Consider the following 24,509-nt stretch of genomic DNA (forward strand, 5'->3'; position numbering starts at 1 on the left):
AGCATAGCGGGGAGGATGTGGGAGGGGGGTGTCCCCCCTCCCATTGGTATGGGGCTTTTGCATTTTTCAGCTTGAAATTGTGCAATCTGGTGCATACTGTAACAAGTCTTTTAACTTACACTTGAATGCAATATTTATGCTTTAAATTGGATTAGCTATGAATAAGGTTAGGCTAAATTCCATTCCTAATTACATTCCACAGTAGAGCGAGGCTCAGATCAACAGGTGCAGCACATGAATGGTCTTAGTGTATTCATGTATGGAAATCAGATTATAATTAAGCACTTGCCCCATGTTGACCAACCTGGGTCTCACTGCACACCTGGTACAACTCCTGACCATGACTCCAGTTGCATACCTTCTCTCACTCCTGACCTTTAGTCCAGCCTTACTCCTGGCCCCCTAGTCTTCCCTGATCATAGCTGCTTACCTGTTTAGGTTCCCAGTGCTGAACACTCCCATTGACAGCTTTGACTGCACACCTAGTACTATTCCAGACCTTGACTCTGGATGCACACTTGGCCTTGCATTGACAATATATCTGGCCCACACATAAAGCCCCATATCTGACCCCCATGACTTAACCTATTACGTTCAAGTCCACATGTGCTTATCCAATGCGGTAATCTTTTATGGGGCACTTCACGGACCAAATTTTTTATAAACAACATTTGCTACATCCATTAGCTTCCTTGTTATCTAACATGCTAGTTACTTTGTCAAAGAAGTAATCAATTGTTTGAACACAATTTCTCATCTATAAAATTATACTCAGCTGTATAAGTATTCTGTTACCATTTCCTTCATTTTCCTAACAAACTGTCCTGAAGTCATTTTCACTCCCAATATTTTCAGTATTTTGCTGTCTTCCTCTCAGCTGGGACTTTTCCGAAATGCAAAGACCAATAACTATATATTTAAGCAATAATATTCTATTTAATGTGATCTTGAGAGTACATAATATTTTCCGTGCATTCATAACACAGCAATGATAAAAAGATCTTTGTTTTGATTGCACCTACCAACATGCATACATTATTATATTACAGTTAATATGTACCGAGGGCAAATTTTTGTTCCAATGCTCCCCATTCCCAATTACTTTTACATTGAAGTGATTGAAATCCAAGTGAAGTTTAAATGGCATCAGAAAAATAAAACCTCCGGAATGGATGATATTCATTACGTGGTTGGTTGGAGTCAGTATCAGCACAATTACTATATTCAATTTTGAATATTCAGATGTACTGGTTCAAGCTAAAACTAAAGACAAATAATAACCTCCTCACACATTCCCCTGCAAGTATCTCCTTTAAAATATGCCCCTTCTTTGAACAAGCTCTTAAACATCGCATCTGAATCAGTTTCCATCTGATTACACTCCTTGAGGATGTTCATCTACGTGTTCAATTAATAAAACAAAGAGATTGGGGACATTTCTATTCAACCTGTCAAAGGAATTTGGAGGGGGGGGGAGGGTTTGAAATAGTCAGTGAGGTGAACAAACATAATAGTTGAGTGGCAAATGACAATAGTGCTACCTTCCCAATATTTAACTGAAGGAAATAATGAGTTATTGGGGCTGTATGTTGTGACAGACAACCTGACACCTTGCATGTCATTTTAATATTACACTTATCCCATCCCCCTGGATATTCCGGATGAATAAATTAAGGTTTTGTTAACTAATTACAAATCAGGCTAATTAAAAATCAATAACATTAGCCAACTCCGAAACACAAAGCACTGAGCATTGGGATCCAGACGTCACGGACAACTAGCCACAGTTCCCCGCTCACATCTGGCAGTGCTCTCTGTCTGAACCAGGGGCCGCGTAGTGTTTTTGAAAGTGGGAGGGCTGAGTGATTACTGATCACTGTCCCTGGGGGTGCCCGGCGAGGGAGTGGAGCAACCGAGTGGGGTGAGGTTGTGGGAGGGACTTGTTTAAATTTGACGTATTAAAATCATGTTTTAATGCATTGTAGAAGTATGATTAAAATGTTTTTTGTTTGAATGATCTTAGTGTATTCATGTATGGAAATCAGATTATTAAGAGGTAACTTTTTAAGGGGTAATTTTTTCCATACACCCACCAAAGGTGGTGGGTGTATGGAACAATCTGCCTGAGGAGGTAGTTGAGGCAGGGACTATCCCAACGTTTAAGAAAGAGTTAGACTGATACATGGATAGGACAGGTTTGGAAGGATATGGACCAAAAGCTGGGACATGTTGGCGGGTGTGGGCAAGTTGGGCCGAAGGGCCTGTTTTCACACTGTATCACTCTATGACTACATTATACCTCCACCATGCATGAATGCTTCAAAATCAAGTGGTCAAGTTTTATTGCTATGTACTCAAGCATCGAAACATAGAAAATAGGTGCAGGAATATGCCATTCGGCCCTTCGAGCCAGCACTGCCATTCCATATGATCATGGGTGTTCATCTAAAATCAGTACCTCTTTCCTGTTTTTTCCCCATATCCCTTGATTTCATTAGCCCCAAGAGCTAAATGTAACTCTCTCTTGAAAACATCCAGTGAATTGGCCTTCATTGTGGCAGAGAATTCTGCAGATTCACAACTCTTTGGGTGAAGAATGATTGTCCTCATCTCAGTCCTAAATGGCCTACCCCTTATTCTTAAACTGTTTCTGAACTCCCCCAACATCGGGAACATTTTTCCTGCAGTTACAGTAAGTGAAAATCTAGCAGGCAAGCAGGATGCTTTCTCCAACCACCCCCATTTAACGGCCACTATCTTCCACCGCTTCTACCCAGTGCTTAGTACCTACTTCCAGCAGCCACTGGTTGTCCTCCAGGATGCACCGAGCCGCAGCCTGGTCCATGCCGGTCACCAGGGCGAATTCGGCACAGAGACTCTCATGGCAGCGGCGCAACGCTTCCAACGCCTCCGACAGCCCGGGACTCTTGCACTGAGGCTGCTCCATGGCTGGAGCTGCCAGCCCGGCAAGCACTCGCCAACCCCGGCTCCCCGTCTGCATCTGCCCCCCCGCTGCTTCTGCTTCCATCCCTCTCTCCGCCCTGGCTCTCCAACGCCCGCGGCCCATGCAGTTGATATGTTTTAAAATTCTGGTTGCTCACAGAATTTCTCATGACAGCGTGTAAGAAATTTGTGATCAGCGTGAGAGCGTGAGAATTTGGCAAAATGCGTGATTCTCATGCTCAATGCGTGAGAGTTGGCAGCCCTGAAATTGGGTAGACCTGGGGGTTAAAAATGCAGCCTTGAGGTGCACCTGTGTAGATGAGCAATGAGGAAGAGATGTTACAAATCCACATTGGTTAAAATCTGCTTATGAGGAAGTCAAGTATCCAGTTACAAAGGGAGGCTAAGCATTGGCAATGAAAACCTTTCCTAGAGTAGTTTAGTTTAGTTTAGACATACAGTGCAGAAACAGGCCCTTCAGCCCACCGGTTCCGGGCTGACCAGCGATCCTTGCACATTAACGCTGTCCTAAACACACTAGGGACAATTTTTACATTTACCAAGCCAATTAACCTACAAACCTGTACGTCTTTGGAGTGTGGGAGGAAAACGAAGATCTTGGAGAAAACCTACGCAGGTCACGGGGAGAACGTACAAACAGCACCCGTGATCGGGATCGAACCCGGGTCTCCGGCGCTGCATTCACTGTAAGGCAGCAACTCTACTGCTGCGACACGGTGCCACCCTAATGTACCGAGTAATGTTGCAGTTGCACAGAATTATTTATTTAGAGGAGGGGTGCCATCTTTTGTCAGCCTCATCTTCCATGAGAGATATTAGACCAGTTGGAAAAGCTTTTAGTTGAAAAAATTGGGTATTCGAATGCTGTGGTCCATAGTAGAACCAGTAACGGAGCAATAATTGAGTCTGAGGTCCTGTATGGTGAATAACAGATGTTAGATTAAAGAACAAGACCTCAAGGGTAAACATTTCTGCATTATTACCCATGTGGGAGTGCCGGCGCCTAACGGCAGCGGCTTGACTACAGTCGTGTGTCTTTTTTAATTTTTTGTCTTAAATGTATGTCTTTGAGTCAGTTTTTATTAATTTTTTTAGCTGTGTATATGTGGGGGGGGCTGTGGGGAAACCGTTAATCTCTTCCCTGTGCGGGGACCCGACTATTCCCTGTCGGGTCTCGGATGTCGTTGGGCCTAACATCGTGGAGCCGGCGGCGACCTCCGGCCGGGACTAACCTGAGGGCTCCAGTTGCAGAGCCTGCGGAACTGACATCGCGGAGCTGGCCAACTTCGGAGCGGGAAGAGCTGTGGTGGCGCGCGGCTGCGACCCGACTTTTGGAGTTCGGAGGCACCGGCCGCAGACCCGCTGGACGGGAACATCGGGAGCTCGCAGGACCCTGGTGGGAGACCGCTTTTCCGAGCTCCGCAACGGCGACTTCTCCCGCTGGAATCGCGGGTTTAAGGACATGGAGCCGGGGCCTAACATCGCCCGGCGTGGCTTAAACGGCCTCAGGACTTACCATCACCCGCCGGGGGCTTTAACATCGGAGCCCCAGTTCGCCTCGACACTGCAGTTGGACTGCTGGACCACGGGAGAAGGAACAAAGGGAAGAGATAAAGACTTTGCCTTCCATCACAGTGAGGAGATGTTGGAGACTCACTGTGATGGATGTTAAATATGTAAACTATGTTAAGTGTGGGTCTTGGATTGTGTTTGTAATGTAAAAAACTGTAGAAATGGAATTTTGTTCAAACCCAGGTTTGAATGACAATAAATAGTAAGATTAAATGAGAACTTACCAGTTCGAAGTTTGATCGTTATTTTATGAGGAGTACGTTGAGGTAATACGTGAAGAACCCCGCCAGGACGCATGTGTGTCATTCTTCAAAGCAGCGGTTTGAAATCACAGATAACTGTAATGACTTAAACATAGTAAGATTAGAGAAGAAATACCAGTTGAGTATATGATCATGGGTGGGAGCGGAGGGCACGTATTCCCTCAACGTACTCCTCATAAAATAACGATCAAACTTCGAACTGGTAAGTTCTCGTTTAATCTTACTATTTTACTTCGGAGTCACGTGAGTGACTACGTGAAGATTTCAAAACTCTGTGATTTCATGCCGTGGAAACGAGTCCATGCATAACATCTGCCTTAATGACTGTAGGAGGAATTGTGTCAACATAATTTAGACATGAATCCGACATTGAAATCCATGAAATTTATTAACACAAAATTATAGCCCCTATTTATGGGGTAAATTAAATTACAGAACTTAAAATTGTTTCTGCAAACATTCCAGGTTTAATGACTGGTTTATGATAAAATAGTTGGAATGTTTTTTCCCCTGACCATCCTGCTACCTTGAGAATTTGGTCCATTGGTATATCCAACTGCATAGCTGTCGATGTAGCTGCAGCCCTGGTGGAATGAGATTTTAAAATATTAGTATCCACCCCAGCCTGTATTAGAACCTGTTTCAGCCATCTTGAGATGGTCTGGACCGTCACTCTTTTGTGTGGTTGCTTATGGCTGACTAAAAGTGCCTTCTCATTGCCTCTGATGATTTTCGTGTTTTCCATGTATAACGACAAATGTCTTACTATGCAGAGACGATCATCTGTTGGGTAAGACCTAAATTTTATATTGAGGCCTGCTGATCCCTGTCTGTTCTGCTTTACTAATTCATAAATATGAAACTTAATATTTTCAGATGAAGAAGTCATGTTGTCCAGTCTTAATTTATGTAATGACTGTACCCTTTGTGCCGTGACCAATGCCATTAGCATGACTGTTTTTAATGTCAGTCTATGTAGGGACAGAGCTGTTGCTGGAGACCAATTCCTGAGCATCTTCAGGACAATACTCACATCCCATATTTGAGAGTACCTGGTTCTTGGGGGATTGGTATTAAAGATTCCCCTCGTAAGTTTCGTTACCAGTGGGTGAGTCCCAACAGAGTGACGCTCTGTTCCTTGCCATAGATAAGTTGATAGGGCACTTCTGGCGCAGTTGATGGCACTATAACTGAGCCCCTCATCATAATGGAGGCCTGCCAGGGGTGTTCATATCTCTGTAGGTGATGCTGTGTTTGTGACAATACATCTCCCACTTCCTGATATAGACCAGATACTGTTTTTTGGAGGACTGTCTGTGGGCCGCCGAAATCATGTTCACTGTTCGGCCCGTCAGTCCAAGCTGTAGTAGTGGTATTTTTAAACTCTACAAATTAATAAATTCAAATAGTTATGGCATAGGTGGCTATCCCTAGTTACGGGATGAACCAATAAGTATGGTCTATTCGAGATGGTGATACATGGTTCTAATACCATGTTTAGTACCACTGGGAACCATAGTTGAGTAGGCCAATTGGGTACTACCAAAATACCAGACGTAGAGTCTTGCTGTATTTTCCTTAATACCCGACTGATGAGGCAGAAAGGAGGGAATGCATAAATAAACAATTTCCCCCAATGCAGCAAAAATGCATCTGTCGCCGCTGCCCCAGGATCTGGTTCCCACGAAACATAGTTTGATAACTGGTGATTAAGCCTGGATGTGAATAGATCGATAACTGGTGTTCCATATCATGCTGTAATATCAGCAAATACTTTTTTATTCAACATTCATTCGGTGTTTTCATTAAATTTGCATGACCTGGTGTCGGCCACTAAATTTAGTTTACCTGGTAGGTAAGTAGCTGATATCCAAATATATCTCTGGATACACCACTGCCAAATTGTATTAGCCAGATTGTCACATGATGTCGATTTGTTTCCACCCATGTGGTTGATGTATGCTACCACGGTGGTATTGTCTATCTGTAGTCTAACATGCTGGTGATATGACCCAGTACAATATGACTTTAGGCCATAGAATGCATCCAACATTTCCAAGTAGTTTATGCCCAAGTGTTAGTAATAATGATGCCTCCTGAGCAGTCCATCTACCTCCACAGCTGGAGATGGAATTGGTAGCACCCCAACCAAGTGCACTGGCATCAGTTTGTAGCACCACAGAAGGGTTGCTGATAATGATTGGATTGAAACAAAGCCAAATGTTATCTATCCACCATTTTAGTTCCATTATGGCTTTGATTGGTAGCTTTATTGGTCTGTCAAAATGACCTGCATTGATTTTGAGTGCTTGTATTTTCGCTCTCTATAAATTTTGGTAATGTAAAGGTCCAAATTGTGTGGCTGGAAAAGCAGCCACCATTTTGCCAATTACTTTTGCTACCAATCTGATGGACGGTTTACTGATGTCAATGAGGTTATTGCAAGCCTCTATTAAGTCTATAGCCTTTCCCTTTGGCAAAGTCACCGACATGTGAACTGAGTCAATGGTGAACCCCAAATAGTCCATAGTAGTGGAAGGCGTTAATTTAGATTTAACTGGATGGATTATAAACCCCAGTTTTTCAATTAACTGTTTTGTTGCTGTTACAGTTTTTGGCCTATTCCAAAGTTTTGCCCACAATAAATATGTCATCTAGATATGCCATGACCATGTGTTTTCGTTTCCATAGAAACGCTAGGACTGGTTTCAAAATTTTAGTGAACAGCCTGGGGGCTGATGTTAGCCCATTTGGCAGCGCTCTATACTGTCCCATCCAGTTGAATTTTAAGTAACATCTGTGGTCACCTCGTATAGGCACTGAATAGTAAGCATCTTTTAAATCGATGCTAGCTATGAAGTAACCTTTGGAAATCAATTGTTTAGCAGTAACAAAGGTTTCCATTTTAAAATGAATATATTGTACAAATGTATTCAATTTGGTCAGATCTATGATGATGCTACAACCACCATCTTTTTTGTTTTTGGTAAAGATATTGGACACGAATTCTAGTGGTTCGTGTTGGGATTTTTCAATTACCCCTTTTGCGTAAAGCCGCTCCAGTTCAGCATGCGCTTCTGATTTTTCTTTACCGGAAAGTACGAACATTTGGTTCAGTATATGTTGAACTGGAGGGCTGTACTTGTGTATAAATTCTATTGTATATCCCAGGATACTGCTTAAAATATAAGTATCGGTAGTTAACATACTCCATGCATCCAGAAAGGAGTGTAATCTCCCCCCAACCTCCATGCTCCCTGCAATTTGTAGGGAACCAGACCCACCTACCTCCATAGTTACTAGTGGCAGGTTTACTTCTTTTTGTAAATCCTTCATTGATGTTGAGGTGTCGGTGTCTGGGTTTGTGGTTTGGTTGATGTTGGAGGTCCGCGTATCTTCCAAGAAGGCCGGCCTGGGCCATGGCCTAAAAAAGACATGTTCGGTGTACCGGACCTTCGAGCTTTCACCAGTCGGTCTTGTTCTGCTGGTGGGTGCGTAAGGGTGCTGTCTATGGCCGTAGTGGGTTTTTGATGGTCCCTTTTATGAGTCCCAGGGTTTTTGCTTCCTCATCGAGCTCCTTGACTTGCTTTGATAGGTTACCTTCAAATAATAGTATTGGTGGTTTTATGTTTCCATGTTTCCACAGACCCGCAAATTTCGGGTTTAAAGTAGGCCGGATGGCACTCTTCCTGAAGCTGTTTATCTCATATTGAGTGTTGCAAAGCAATGCCAGTGCATCCTGTTGGTCCTGGGCCATGTCCTTCTCATCCACTGTGTGGGTAAATGCAGTTATCCCTGCTGTTAGGAGTTTTAATACCTTCTGGAGTTTGATATCCATGCCTCTAACTCCTATTCCAATATGTTTCCATATACAAGTATTTACTACAGGAACATTCAGGGATATAGTTACCCGGTGCCAGGTGCCTTGATGTGGTGTCCAATACAGCCTGTTCTTGTAGCTGGTTAAAGGGCATATAATCTATACTGGCAGCTAGTTTTTGCTCCAGGTTTTGGCCAGTCTGGTCTGGCAGTATGAAGTTGGACACCATGTCCAGTAGATTTTCACGTACCTGCACCCCCTGCACACTTGATTTATCATCTGCAAACCCCTCTTCAGGATCAGCCCAGTACTGACCCCCAGTGCTCCCCTCTGATGAGGGAGAAGCACTGTGCAGCCCTACAAGAGGTGCTGCTGTGGGTTTTACATAGAGCCCACAGTGACTCGACTCCATCTCCCGGAGCCTGTCACGTTGGAGCAAATGCTCCACACACGGCTCCATCCGGCTCCAGCGCTCACGGTCGCTGGCCGCCCGCGGTTGCTCAAAGTCGGATTCATCTGAGTCCACGACTTTGTTGGTTTTTTGTCTTGCCTTACCGCCCGGCCGCGGAGTGGATCTGGCCGGTGCGGAGGCCACATCGGGCACAGCTGATCCCATTATAGGCGATTCAAGTGCCGCTGGCCGCTGCTGGCTGCCCGCTACTCCGCGGTCCTCCCGCACCAGCTTTGTCGCAGCCCTCGTTGCTTTCTTTAACTTGTCCATGCTCCCCACCTGTAAATCGGTATGGGAAACACAAAAAGACCGGAGAGTAACTCTTACCTGCAGGTTCCGGCTTTTAAACTGCCGCTGCGGGGGAATGTCGTTCCACCCTGCCTGACTGTTTCACAATGCGTGTAGCGATATGACACGCATGCGTCCTGGCGGGGCTCTTCACGTAGTCACTCACGTGACTCCGAAGTGAAATAGCCTTCTATTCAAACACACTGACATTTGGTCAAACAATGAAGGAAGTTCTGAAGGATTGGTAAGGAAAGGAACAGCGTGGGAATATTTTAAAGATTTTAAATAAGTAAATAATAATAGATGGGGAAGCATTAGTAATATTTCTATAACAGAAATATTTAAAAAGTTGACTAATAGTCAAAACTTGATTTTTAGGGACTAATAAAGGCAAAAGAATGACTTACAAATGTAAACTAATTAAATTCGCGGAGAGAAAGATATGAAGTAAAATAGAGCAGAATGATAGGTTAAACTGCTGTCTTTATTGAGATCTCACTGCCAAATGGTCAAGATTGGAAATTTAAACAGGTTATAAGGTCCAGAATAAATATGGTGCAGGTAGGAGTAGCCTTGGTGATCAAAGACCTAAGTATGGTAGACAAAAATGCTGGAGAAACTCAGCAGGTGAGGCAGCATCTATGGAGCGAAGGAAATGGGCAACGTTTCGGGTCGAGACCCTTCTTCAGTCTGATTTTCCAGCATCTGCAGTTCTTTCTAAAACAAAGACCTAAATAAGGTTAGCAGACAGTGAAGGCTTCAGGATAGATTCTGGTTGGAATTTTGCTTTGCCTTACCCCCCCACTCGCCGTCTCACTCACAAATGAGGAGCGGTAGAATGCAGAGTCGTCGAGGACAACAAGCTGAAGACAGTGATGACAATTGGACAATGAGAGGAACAGAGGTGGGTCTGGAGATGGAATGAATGGGAGAAACAGGTTGATTATCTGAAACAGTTGAGCTCAATGTTGAGTCTGACAGACAGATGGAGTCGTGGACTAATGGTAAATGTTAGCCAAACAAAGAGGTGCACAACTTTTATTTGGCCAAAAAAGCTGACTGATAATTTTCACATTCTCCAAAGGCCGCTCACAAGAAACATGTTTTGTATTTAAAATATTTGCATACTGGATATTGATATTTGCCACATTTATATAGCTATAAATGCAATTGTTACGATAAGGTTAGAGATCATTAACGGTTACATTTAAAATATACATAACTATGCAAATGTAAGTAACTTAACAAGCCTATGCTTCTTTGCTGCCTCTTTTACTCACCCTCCCTTCACTGTTCCTTATCACGTTAATAATTTGCATCTTCTCAGGACAAGAGAAAGAATTTGCATATGACGTGATCAAATATTAAGTGGTTGGTGGGGGGGGAGGCAGGATGACACTGAGAGTCTGTCCAGGTCTCTGTTCACCTTTTCCATCCACGCCCCTCCTCCCCTGGCTCCACCTGCCCACCACTCGGAGACTGTTCCAGTGGAATTCTTCTCACTTGGTTCATCTTTTCTATCCCCTCTTCTACCTGACTTAATCCGCCTCTCTTATGTGGTTCCATCTATCACCTATTAGCTTCTGTCTCATCACTCACCCCCCCTCCCCCCAACTGACTCCATCTGCCCATTATCCTCCCAATCATCTGATTCAACCTTTCACCTACCACCCCCGGTCTTGCCCCCTGACTTGTCCTGTTATCTTCCCTCTACACCCTCAGTCTAATGCAGGCTCTCGACCGGACCCGTCACTATCCCTTTGCCTCCACAGATGCTGCTGCTTGCTCCAGCAGTTTGTGTTTTGAAGCTGATAGACGTTTCCCCTTGTGCGGGAGACTAGAACTAAGGGGTCGTCCATTTAAGAAGAGGATGAGGAGTAACTTCTTCTCTCAGAACGTCATTGCAATTCTTTATCCTTAAATGCTATGAGGGTAGAATCATTGAATATAATGAGAGAGACTTTGTACCAAAGACTATGAAGACAGGAAGGAGAATGGTTCTGAGGCAAACATCGGATCAGCCATGACTTTACTGAGTGACACAGCAGGCAGGAGGGCATCACTGTGCACAACAACGACCACAATTAACACTGTGGCCGGGGTTATGCTGGGCGGCACAAAACCAAGCCATCACGAACTTTGAATTATTATGGTTGCACTACGGACTTTGATGTTTGAATATCGTGGTCTAATTTACTGATAATTTGTAACATTTTTTTGCATCTAATGTACCTCTAACACTGCAGCGTAAGAATTTTGTGAAAAGGCACAAAGTGCGGAGTAACGTGGGTCAGCGGGTCAGGCAGCATCTCGGGGGAATATGGATACTGATGTTTCGGGTCAGGCCCTTCTTCAGTACCAGAATCTGCAGTTCCTTGTTTCTAAGAATTTCATTGTTCCAGTTTATATCTGATGCATATGGAAAAACAAACACTCTTGTCTCTTGCTACCATTCAGTTTCCTTCATTGATTGTTATATATCAACTCAAGGATGTTGAATGTTTATCCAGAACTTCTATACAATCATGGACTGCTTCGTAACAGAAGGAGATGCAAACGGAACAGTGGAATCATTGGCAAACCTCCTCACTTCTAACTCTTTTTATGGACAAGGGGCCAGTTAACGTCGGTTTTCCGGCAGCCGAGGAGGACTTGGAATGATGTCCAGGGGGTTTTGGATTGTTTTTCAATAATCACAACCATCTGCCTCCTTGATAAACATGACTTCCCCCAGTGGAGGGTTTCCCCATTTTCCTGAGGTTTATGGATGCCACACATGCTCAAATCCTCCGCTGATCTCAAGGGCACCTCCTCTTCCTATAATTGAACCTGTCCATATTTGCAGCACGTCTGCAAAGAGGTCTGAAGCTGGATATCATGGACAAATTTTCAGCTTGCTAGGAGATGTGGCCAGTTCAGCAGCACAAGTTTGCAGAGTTGCTGACAGGATGCTGTCTGAGTCCACTATCGTTAACTTGCGCAGTGCACACACCCTTTCTTGGTGTCACGTGAAGCGACCAACCTCCCTGATTGTAGGGACCTCAGAGGGGTACTTGATGGATTCAATTGCTACTCCTGGTGTGAAGCTGTTGCAAATGATTCAGCCCTAACTCCGCAGGTGACGGTCTTCCCCCATTGTTGAAATGTTCACAAAGTCGTCTCCTTATAATTGAGATAGGTGGGATGAAGGGATCTAGAGTTAGTTCACAGATAAACTATGGACGGCAAAGCAGGCTTTTGTGACTGAGTGTCCTATCCCTTTTTACGTAGTTTCCTCAAGAGTTGATGTGAGGTTCCTGATTGCACTTGACTCTATCTCTTCCTCTTCTGTTTTTCTTCCCCATTTGTTTGCCTTTCCTCTTTTATTTACCGCTCCTTCATTGTAAATCTTCACACATTAGATATTAAGACACGGTTGGGGCATTATCCAATGAAAACCTTTTTGCCTGGTTAACAGCTATCTCTTTGCTAACTTATTTATATTTGTGATGTCTTATCACCAAACAAGTACATAAACAGTGATGCACACCCTACTTAGAACCCTTGATTTTCTGTTTCCATGGCTAGCCTCAAATGCTGATTATTCCCCCCCCCCCCCCACTACTGAGCAACTAATCTGTTGAAGGCGGTATATTTCAAATAACTTGCTAATATAAGGCTGTCACTAACAAGGTCATTCAGAATAAACTTTTTTAGTGAGAGAAGAGGGAAGACAGGGCCACAGGAGTGGTTGAGGTGGATATCATTGGAAGAGAACTTGGATAAATACACGAGGGAAAAAGGAATAGAAGGATATGTTCATAAGATCATGTGATAGGAGTCAAATAAGGCCATTCGGCCCATCAAGTCTACTCCACCATTCAATAATGGCTGATCTATCTCTCCCTCCTAACCCCATTGTCCTGCCTTCTCCCCATAACCCCTGACACCAACAACATCAACAATGTTGAAGGGATGACATAAGTGAGGTGGTTTGTGTGGAGTTTAAACACTGGCACAGTAGTGCCGTTAATGCAGCCACTCCTCTCAATTCCAGCAGCCCTGGTTCAGGTCCTGACTGTCCTATCGTTGCATATGTGGAGTTTGTTCGGTTTCCCTGTGATCGTCATTTTCCTCTGGTGTTCCAGCTCCTCTTCACATCCCAAACTGGTGGTTGGGTTATTTGGTGCGTAGATGAGTGGTAGAATCTGAGGGGCGTTGAAGGAACGTGGGGTGGGGGGGGGGAGAATGAAATTGTATTGGTGTAAATGGATGTTTGATAGTACGGACTCCGGGGGCCAAAGGGCCTGTTTTGTCTGCAGGAAATTCACCGTGAAGATGAAGTCCTCTGCCGTTTCAGGTGGCCATAAACAGTTTGGCAGCCTTGTGGAAACGCAAGGCAGTGCCAGTATTCTGGCTTGCTATGGACTGACGTCACCAGAGGTGCTTTATAAATGCGCACTGCTTCTCCCCTTAAAGGAACTGCACCTCAAAATAAATGGCGAGCATTAACCTGACATCAGCAACAGGCTTGACTTGGATTGCTGCTCAATGAGAGCATAAACACTGAATGTCTTGTCTTTTTTTTTTGTTGCAGGAAGATCCGCAAGTTACTTACTTCCTTTGAGCGGAGGCGGAGTGGAAGACGGCCTCAAGCACAGATCTTTGTGGAGCAGCACACCCTGACGCGTGCAATAGGCCCAGAGTCTTCCACCAGCGATGAGCCCATTATCATTGAAGATTAACAGCCACCTCCCTGCACTTCATATCAACCACGATGCGTTTACTCAGTTGACAAGGAAAAAAAAATGTTTCAAATGACCTTCATCTTTATAACCTGAATTTGGATTGGCCAGCAGATGCTCGCAGTCGAGTGTGAGGCCAAATGGTATTTGTTAGTAATCTACCCTCCCTTTTGTTTACTGTGTTGGCCATTGGACTTCAGTAGGAGAAGAAATCCTTTCATTTATAAGCCATCTTTCACCATTACAGGACATCCTAAAGTACGATAAGGTGAAGACATAATTTTTTTGAAGTGAAATGACTTGCGATGCCAGGAAATGCAGAGGCCAAATTGTGCAAAGTAAGATTTCACGAGGATCATTGAAATAAACAAGCAAATCTTGGGGTTAGGGCTAAATATTGGCAGAGATACCCACTGTAACGTTCTAGAGATGGCGCAATGGAATTTTCTTTAAGCTACATTGTAAAGATGAGAATTTGGGACCAGAAGGGGGAGTCCTTTCTCTGGAGTTTCCTCCACACTATAGTTAAGTAATTCTGTCAAAGTTTCCCATCCTTTGGATGTTGTACTCTCAAACTTGCCTCCTCCATCCAAAATGTTGAGCTGAGAATGAGTTTCTTCCCCCACAGCTCCGGGGTACTGCTCACAGTCAGTTGCTTTGTGCCCTTTTCCTACCATCACCCACGAGACTGGGAGGGAGTCACAGCTGAGTTCCAGGGAAGGGTCCACCCAAAAACGTTAACTTGCTTTCTTTTTTTTTGCATGCTGCCACTGTTCCTGGTCCTTTCCAACTCAAGTGGCAGTTCAATTGCTAATTCTTCAAAAGGAAAGATGTTTTTTTTAATCCAGAGCTACAGACCCAACGTGGGTGCGGGGGATAGATGTAGATCGGTACAATGGGCAGCATGTGTGTGGTGGGATGAAGGGCCTGTTTTTGTGCTGCCTCACCATCCAGTAGACAGTTTCTCTTTATTCACTCGCATCTGCCTATTTGTTCTTACTCTTTCTTGACTTGATGCCCTTCCTGATCTAACTCCAGGTGCACCGGGCAACTTCTGGCACCTGCCTGCAAAATCCTTAGCAGAAGCCACTCAAAAGCAGAGAGTTCAACTCCCCTTTTTATCTTTGCCCTTGCTTTCTATCATCAATACTTTGGTTACTAAAGGACCTCAAAGATTTGACAAGCCTCAGCCCTGGCTCACAATTTCCCACAACCAACCAAGTGTCTTTATCCTTTGAGAATGGTGTTTTTTAAAAAAAGAAAAGAAAAATCCCATTTGAAATGTTTTTTAAAGAAGAGTTTTAATTTGAACTCAAAAGTGAGGCCAAGTAACTTCCTGTTTATGAATAAAGATGATGATTATGTTGAGAATGAGCAGGCTTGGTTTGTGTGGGGTACTGTTTACAGTGATTGGCCATGACCTGGTTCATGGGAGGAAGCTCTACAATTTGAATGATGGTAAGTTAGTGTCCGACTTACTTGTGTCGTCAGAACCCAATTGTGAACATGAACGAGCGGAACAGCGTTAGCGTTTCAAGTCGACGGTCTTTCGTCAGAACTAGGAAAAGATAGAGACAAAGGAAGTTTCAAATTTTAACAAAAGGTGATGGGGCGGAGAGGAAGAAATACTGTGATGGGGTAGAGATCAGGAACGATTCAGTGATGGTGGAAATACCAGCTGACAGTGAACAGTAAAGGCCAGTGAATACAAAAGGAGTGGTAGAGGAAGTGTAAAAATGAAAACACTCATTAAATCTGAATTTACAAGAAGATGGGGGGCAAAATGAATACTAGAAGTGTGAGATGCAAGGCAAGAACCGCCAAATATCTGAATATTCAGCCGAGTTCAAAGTCTGTCATGTTTCTGTTCATGGATAAGAAGCTGTTCCTCAAGGTTATGCGAGTGGATGGAGAATTAAAAGGGAAAAGCAAATAGTAGCTCAGGTTCAGTTTCTTCATAGAACGATGTTCTTAAAAATGAATATCCAATCTTCATTTGGCTTGTCCATCTGTACTGTATTCTGCTGGTGATGCCTTCTACACCAATATCTGCAAGAGGTCTTCCTTTCACCTTAACTGGATTCCCCTCCACCATAGTTCGAAGTCTCTCAACCATGGCGATCCCAATCCTTGCATTTCTGCTCTCACCCCCTTTCAGAACAAGGATTGGGGTTCGTCGAGCCCTCACTGTCCATCCCCACCCCCAGATCATCCTTTAATTTCCCACCCCTCCATGGGAGTGCCACCAGCAGACACGTCAATCTTTCCTCGCAATCTTTCAGCATTTCAAAGGGGCCATTGCTTCAATGACACTGCTTCACTCTACATCTCTCCCGAAACCATTCCCCTCCCCATGCCATCTTCCCGTACAACCACAGAAGGATGTACCTCTTCTCTTTCCACCATCCATGGAACCCAAATATCCCCTTCGGGTGAAGCAGCAACGCGTGTGCCTGACTTCCAATCCACGCGTTGCATTCACACCACGTTGGACTTTAGACTTTAGAAATAGAGCTCGGAAACAGGCCCTTTGGCCCACTGGGTCTGTGCCCACTAGCGATCACCCCTTGCACTAACACTATCCTACACAACTAAGGACAATTTACCAAATTAACCTGTAAACCTGTATGACTTTGGAGTGTGGGAGGAAACCTGAGCACCCGGAGAAAACGCATGCGGTCACATGGAGCACGTATAAACTCCTTACAGGCAGCCCCCTTAGTCAGGCTCGAACCCAGGTACCTGCCACTGTATGGCAACAACTCTACCTCTGCGTTACTGTGCCGCCCCTGGAGAACCAAACACTGATTGGGTGCTTTAAAGACACCTCCATTCAGTTTGCAGGTGTGACCCCAGACTTCCAGTCTGTCCGCCATTTCCACTCCCATTCCCACTCCAACCTCTCTGCCTTTGGCCACCTTTAATTTTCCAGCGGAGGTACACAAAAATGCTGGAGAAACTCAGCGGGTGCAGCAGCATCTGTGGAGCGAAGGAAATAGGCAACGTTTTGGGCCAAAACCCTTCTTTAGACTGATGGGGACTGGGGGGGGCGGGGAGAAGAAAGGAAAAAGGAGGTGGAGCCCGAGGGCTGAGGGAGAGATAGGAAGGGGAGGAGACAGCAAGGGATAACAAAATTGGGAGAATTCCATGTTCATGCCCCTAGGATGCAGACTCCCCAAGCGGAATATGGGGTGCTGTTCCTCCAATTTCCGGTGGTGCTCGCTCTGGCCATGGAGGAGACCCAGGACAGAGATGTCGGATATGGAATGGGAGGGGGAGTTGAAGTGCTGAGCCATCAGGAGGTCAGGTTGGTTAATGCGGACCGAGCGGAGGTGTTCGGCGAAACGATCGCCAAGCCTCCGCTTGGTCTCACCGATGTAGATCAGCCTTCAGCCTTAATTTTCCAGCCTACAGGACTCACCATTGAATTCAGTCAGCCATTCTAACCGAGTATCTTAAGCAGTCAGTTTCTTTTCTGTCCTCAGTAAGTATTGATTTTGTTGTCTCTTATTTACAACTCACGACCCCCAACATACCTTTTGTACATTACCGCCCCCTCTCAGACAGTCCCTCCCCCTTCTTGTGTTGCACACTTTTTGGTCGTCTCCTGTGTCCCATGCCTGTCCTTTCCTCTCCTCCCTGCCAGCATTTTCTATATTTCTTTTGGACTTCCAGCATCTGCAATCTTTTGCTTCAGGGTTGCAATGAAAAGTGAAGATAGGTGAGTGCAGATGCTGGATTCTGGAGAGGAAACAACACAATCTATTGACACTTCCATACTACAGACTGAAAAAACAAAGGAACTCAGCATGTTGAGCAGCATGTGTGGAGGGAAAAGGACAGATGACGGGATGAGATCCTTCATCTGGACTGAAAGAGTAGAGGGAAAGTAGGCAGTGTAAAAAGGTGAGGGGGAGAGCCAGTTCTTGCCCACCCCTTCCCCTCACCACTTTATATTAGCTGTATCAGTTTAAATGAAAGATCTTAACCGAAAAAGTCAACTCTCCATTTCCATCGACAAATGATGCCAGACCTGCTGAGTTCCTCCAGCATTTTGCATTTTTGCTGGTAATAAAAGGTGATCTTTCAAACATCTATCCTCTTCGGTGGGCACTTGGTTCCTGCTGAAGGGCAAAATAAAGTTATAGTTAACTTGTGATTATCAGAAGTGAGGATTAGAGAACCAGGATCTGTGCACTCTGGCCCGAAGCTTTCCAAGTCAAGAGAAGCATGTCCTGATATTGCAACAGAGAGCTCTTTATTAAGTTTTAAGAATCTCAGCTTGAAGCCAAGGCCACCATCTACTGCACATTCCGTATTGCCGTTGAGAAGGTGGCGATGAGCTGCCTTGAACTGTTGCAGTCCTTCTAGTGATACAATACTTGCTCCACGGCACTGTTGGGTAGGGAGTTCCAGGAATTGGTGTCAGTGATGATGAAGAAGCCTCCATGGTGGGAAACCTGCAGATAGTGGTGTTCTCCTGGGCCTGACTTCCTTTGCCCTTGGTGGCAGAGGGCATTGGTTTGGGAGATGGCATTCGGGTAGCTTTGATGTGTAACTGCAGGGCACTTTAGAGATGGTGCATCCTGCAGGTATGGTGCACCGTTGCTGGAAGAGTGTCAGTCGTGTGGGCGCTTTACAACAGATGGTTTTGAGCAGTTACAAAATGCAGTAATGACCATCATTGTTTTGTTTTGCATGCTATCCATGATATATATCAATTCAATCAAGTCTATCTCAAGTACAATAGACAGAGCAAAGAGGAAGATACAGAGTGCAGAATATAGTTCTCGGCATTGTAGTGCACTGTAGCTGAGTCTGCACCTGAGTCTGATGGTGCACACTTTCAAGCTTCTGTACATAGAAACATATAGAAACATAGAAAATAGGTGAAGGAGGAGGCCATTCGGCCCTTCGAGCCAGCACCGCCATTATGATCATAGCTGATCGTCCCCAATCAATAAAACGTGCCTGCCTTCTCCCCATATCCCTTGATTCCACTAGCCCCTAGAGCTCTAACTCTATAGAAAGATAGAAAATAGGTGCAGGAGGAGACCATTCGGACGAGAGCAGAGAGAAAGGAATAACTGATATGGGACAAGTTTTTGATTATATTTGCTGCTTTCCTGAGGCAGACTGAAGTGAAGATGGAATCAATGGTGGGAAGTCTGGTCAGTGCGATAGACTGGGCTACATCTACAACACTGCAATTTCTTGCAGTTTTCAGTTCAGTTTAGTTTGTTGCCACGTGTACCGAGGTACAGTGAAAAGCTTTTGTTGCGTACTATCCAGTCAGCAGAAAGACAATACATGATTACAATCGAGCCATTCAGGTGTCCACTTCTCATGGCAGACAAATGCCTGGAGAGATAAGATCAGGTTTTGTTTGTTAACCAATCAAAACAAATTACACTCCCCTTAAAATCTAGGCTCTGGAAAATGCTATCTGGGTATTTAGAAAGATATTTGTACAGAGTTGTGATCCAGCCTTATCGCTCAGAAAACAAGCCCTGTAATGCTGAAATTGACTCCAATGTATTGAAAGTTCTCGCAATTCCCAACCCTTGCCCAGCAGCTGCATTCTTTGCAGCCGACTCTTATTGGGAAGCACCACATTACATGCGGCATTCTTCTCGCTGCATAGCAATGCTGCTACTGAATGAATCAATGCTGTGAAGGTGAGAGATGGGGAGCAGGAAGAGTTCCCCCTCCCCCGCTGGGTCAGAGGGTCCTGAAACTGGCATATTATTTGATCACGAGGGCCATACGGTCTTGCCAAGGTTAGTTAAGTAGAAGGTAGTTCGGGAAGTATGTAAGGATAAGCACAGGTAATGAACATCTGAAGCGTGTAGTACAGGTGAATCCCTCTGCTGGCTCCTGTGGGATGAAGATGCCACCTCCAAAGCAGGAGTTGGGCACACATTGTGTGAAATGGTGGACATTAACACCTGCAGCCTGGAATGGTTCAGAGGCTAGGGAGCTTAACGTGCTTACAACCCTGACCCCCATGAACAAACCAGTGCTGGCTCCCATATGAGGTTATATTGGAGGTCACTGATCTCAGTGCCAGCAAATAATGCAGTTTGAGCCTTGGTCCTTCCAGGGGAGCTGGGTCAGTTGGGTCATTCTTCTATGACGTTCTTCATCCCTGTGAGGTTGAATATCTCAGTGCACAAGAGCTTGAGTGTGTCGAGTTACTGTTGACTTAATTTGGGGGAGAGTTCCATGTGGGAATAAAAAAGCAGGAAGGGGAAGAAAAATTGATCCAAAAACCATGGGTAAAGACTTCCCAATTCAAAATGTATAAAATCATGAGAGGAACAGATCGGGTAGATGCACAGTTGTTTAAGAAGGAACTGCAGATGCTGGAAAATCGAAGGTAGACAAAATGCTGGAGAAACTCAGCGGGTGAGGCAGCATCTATGGGTAGATGCACAGTGTCTCTTGCCCAGAAGTAGGTGAATCGAGGACCAGAGGACATGGGTTTAAGGTGAAGGGGAACAGATTTAATAGGAATCCGAATGGGCAACCTTTTCACACAAAGGGTAGTGGGTGTATGGAAGAAGCTGCCAGAGGAGGTAGTTGAGGCTGGGACTATCCCAACATTTAACAAACAGTTAAACAAGTACATGGATAGGATCAAACGCGGGCAGGTGAGTGGTGTACCTGGGACATGTTGGCTGGTGTGGGTAAGTTGGACCGAAGGGCCTGTTTCCACATTGTATTACTCTTATGACTAATTCCCAAAAATGTGTGCAAAGTTGCCCTTCTCCAACAACATACACTCGATTTTTGGATGTGTATAGATTTCTATCCCTTGATCTGTGATCGGCGCGGACACTCAGTGGGCCAATCGGCCTGATTCCATGCCTTATCTCTAAACTAAAAGATATTCAGCAGGCCAGGCAGCATCAGTGCAGAGAGAAACGTAGTCAAAAGGTAGTTGAACTGATATATTTCTCTCTTCATGGATGATGCCAGGCAAAACAAACCCTCCGTCAGAATTATATTTGAAGTAGGGCCACTCTTTGAGAAAGAGGGTAGCCAATTGGCACACAACAATAAACCACAATGATATTGTGTTGGGATAGTCAGATAAATACCCCGAAATTGCGAGCGATTGTAACCTCGTAACCCCATTATCAGGGTGGTAATTACCTCAAATTGGAGTTGCAATAATGTTGCCTTACAATACTCTTAAAAAAACACAACCAATTAACATTGCTCAATCTTTCCTGTGAGGAGAGATGTTGAAAACACTGCATCCTCTTTATCTGAAATTCCTCGCTTTCAAAGACAAAGATTGCTCACTTCATGTTCCTGTTCACAGAACTAGATATACAGGGCCCTATTTCCTTTCGTGCAGCAAGTAACGTTGCTGCCTTACAACTCCTTCAACCCGGGTGCAATCCTAACTATGGGTGCGCTCCCTGTGACCTTGTGGGTTCTCACACACCTCTCAAAGTTATGCAGATAAAATGCTGGGGTAACTAACGGGACAGGCAGCATCTCTGGAGAGAAGGAATGCATGACATTTCGGGTCAAGACCCTTCTTCAGACTAGTCAGAGGAAAGGGAAACTCAAAGATATGCAGGTTGGCAGGCTCACTTTTGTGGCCTTAGTGTGTAGGGGAGTCGTAGAATCTGGGGTTAACAGGAGAATTATGAATTGGAAAAATTAGTATGGGGGGGTGTGTAGGATTGTTCTGAGTGGGCAAACTGGCCTCCTCCAATGTGGTATGGAAATAAGGGGAACAAAAAGGGAGCATAGATTTAATGCATCTGGGTGGATTAGAGGAGGAAAAACTCATGTCACCCTGGAGGGTGCAGAAGTCAGGAAGCCATTGCCTGAGGGGGCAGTAGATGTAGGAACCGCCAACACCGTCAGAGGTGCAAAGGGACTTGGGAGTGCTGGTGCAGGATCGACAAAAGTTAATCTGTTAGTTGAATCGGTAGTAAAGAAAGCAAACGCAATGCTCGCATTTATTTCGAGAGGGCTTGTATAAACAGGGATGTAATGTTGAGGCTCTATAAGGCGCTGGTCAGGCCACATTTGGAATATTGTGAGCAATTGTGGGCGCCATATCTGAGGAAGGATGTGCTGGCTCTAGAGAGGGTCCAGAGGAGGTTTACCAGACTGATCCCAGGAATGAGTAGGTTAACATAAGATGCGCGTTTGTCGGCACTGGGCCTGTACTCGTTGGAGTTTAGAAGAAACCTAATTGAAACATACAGAATAATGAAAAGCTTAGATAGAGTGGATGTGGAGAGGATGTTTCCACTAGTGGGAGAGTCCAGGACTAGTCATAGCCTCAGAATTAAAGGATGCTCTTGTACGAAGGAGATGAGAGGAATTTCTTTAGTCAGAGGGTTGTGAATCTGTGGAATCCTTTGCCACAGAAGACAGTGGAGGTCAAGTCAGTGGATATATTTAAGGCGGAGATAGATTCTTGTCAGAGGTTATGGGGAGAAGGCAGGAGAATGGTGCTAGGAGGGAGAGCTAGATCAGCCATGATTGAATGGTGGAGTAGACTTGATGGGCCGAATGGCCTAATTCTGCTCTTATCACATGATGATCACACTTTGTAAGTGCAAGAATTAATATCTGAGGTGGGAGCCTGCAGGCCTACAGAACTAACATGGAACGGTACAGCACAGGAACTGGCCCTTCAACCCGCGATGTTGGTGCCAAACATCATGCCAAAGTAAAGTAATGCCTTAGCACCTGCTTGTGATCCATATCCTTCAAATTCCCTGCATCTTCGCTGGCATCTTATCTGCCTCCAGGTACCCATCACTCTTGTGTGTAAACACTTGCCCTGCACCTCTCCTTCAAGCTTTGCCATCGCTCACTGCAAAGCTATGCCCTCTAGTACTTCACATTTACATCCTGGAAAAAGATTCGGACTATTTACCCTATCTGTGCCTTTCATAATTTTAGATACTGTCTGGTCTCCCCTCGGCTTCCAACCCTCCAGAGAAAACAATCTAAGTTTGTCCAACTGCTCCTTATAGCTAATACTCAGTTTTGCGGGCAGCATCCGGGTAAGCTGCTAATGCATCCTCTCCAAAACGTCCACATCCTTCCTGTGATGGGCGACCAGAACTGTATGCAATTCTCCAAATGTGGCCTAACCAAAGTCCTATAAAGCTGCATCATGACTTCCTGGATGTAATAGTCAATGCCTGGACTGAGGAAGGAAGTGGACCATATGCCTTTACCACTCTATCTACCTGTATTGCTGCTGTTACAGATCTAGTGATGGAAGCTAGGATTAGGCTGGGGAGCGCTTTAGAACAGCACGGGTATGATGGGCTGAATAGCCTCCTGCGTTATAAACTTGCTAAGATTCTCTGATTTGAAAGATCACAGTGGTCCCAGATGATAGAACGATACTATGTGCAGCAGCATTGAGCCTCTGTGCAGCATACTTCAGCCTCTGTACCCAATGTGTGCTGAAGACGGGCCCAGGCTACGAAGAGGAAAGATTCTTCATTGTTTCAGCATCTGATCATTGCAGAGCAGAGAAACTGACCCCTAGTTTAAATTACAGGCTCAAAATTAATTTCAGGAGGTGCATTCGTCAACTGAAATCTTACTCCCTGGTTGCGTCCAGAAACAAAATAGGAGGTTGCAAATATCAGTAATTGGATGTAACTTGCTCCATTTGGTGCATGTTCCATGGAAAGGTCACTAGTCGGATTGTGCCACGAGACAAGAACGGTTCCTTCTCTATCCCAAATTAGAGAATGCCAAACCCTCCCTGTGTTCCTCCCATAGACCACCATATAGTGACCCTTGCCAGAAAATAATTAGGCTGTGTTAGGATGGAAATGCAATGAGGCCTGACTAATAAAAAATAAACTACTGAGGGGACTCAGCAGGTCAGGCAGCATCCATGAAGAGAGAAATATATCAGTTCAACTACCCTTTGTCTATGTTTCTCTCTGCACTGATGCTGCCTGGCCTGCTGGGTATCTTTTAGTTTAAAGATACAACATGGAATCAGGCCATTTGGCCCACCAAGTCCATGCCGACCAGCGATCAACCAGTGACTAGCACTATCCTTCAAACGGGACAATTTACAATCTTTACCGAAGCCAATTAACCTGCAGACCTGTACATCTTTGGAGTGTGGGAGGAAACCGGAGCACCCGGGGAAAACCCACGCGATCACGGGGAGAACATACCAACTCCGTACAGACAGCACCCATAGTCAGAATCGAACCCGGGTCTCGTGCGCTGTAAGGCAGCAACTCAACCGCTGCGCCATTGTGCCAAATCTGGTATGTTTCATTTTCATTTCAGGCTTCCAGCATCTGCAGTGAAAATTCAAAGGTTCAAAGGTCAGTTTATTGTCACATGTACCAATTAAGGTACAGTGTAACTCGACTTATCATACAGACATACTAAAAAAAAAAGCAACA

General features: G+C 44.8%; 1 protein-coding gene and 1 long non-coding RNA gene across 4 annotated transcripts in view; one reads left to right on the top strand and one right to left on the bottom strand.

The window, feature by feature from the left end:
* Positions 1–15,453, top strand: part of LOC129700464 (metastasis-associated protein MTA1-like) — a 126,797-nt gene extending 111,344 nt beyond the window's left edge. For all 3 annotated transcript variants that reach the window (XM_055640970.1, XM_055640972.1, XM_055640971.1), the window contains one exon: positions 13,935–15,453. In XM_055640970.1, the coding sequence (XP_055496945.1) occupies positions 13,935–14,082 (148 nt within the window). In that variant the 3' untranslated portion in view covers positions 14,083–15,453. The remainder of the gene's footprint in view (positions 1–13,934) is intronic.
* A 2,868-nt stretch (positions 15,454–18,321) lies between these two features.
* On the bottom strand, positions 18,322–24,494 carry LOC129700467 (uncharacterized). Its single transcript, XR_008724064.1, has 2 exons — positions 24,273–24,494; positions 18,322–19,443 (listed from the first exon to the last, which is right to left on the bottom strand). It is a non-coding gene; the product is annotated as an uncharacterized LOC129700467 (long non-coding RNA).
* Between the last annotated feature and the right edge of the window lie 15 nt (positions 24,495–24,509).

This window comes from Leucoraja erinacea, chromosome 9, assembly GCF_028641065.1.
Source record: "Leucoraja erinacea ecotype New England chromosome 9, Leri_hhj_1, whole genome shotgun sequence".
Lineage (NCBI taxonomy): Eukaryota > Metazoa > Chordata > Chondrichthyes > Rajiformes > Rajidae > Leucoraja > Leucoraja erinaceus.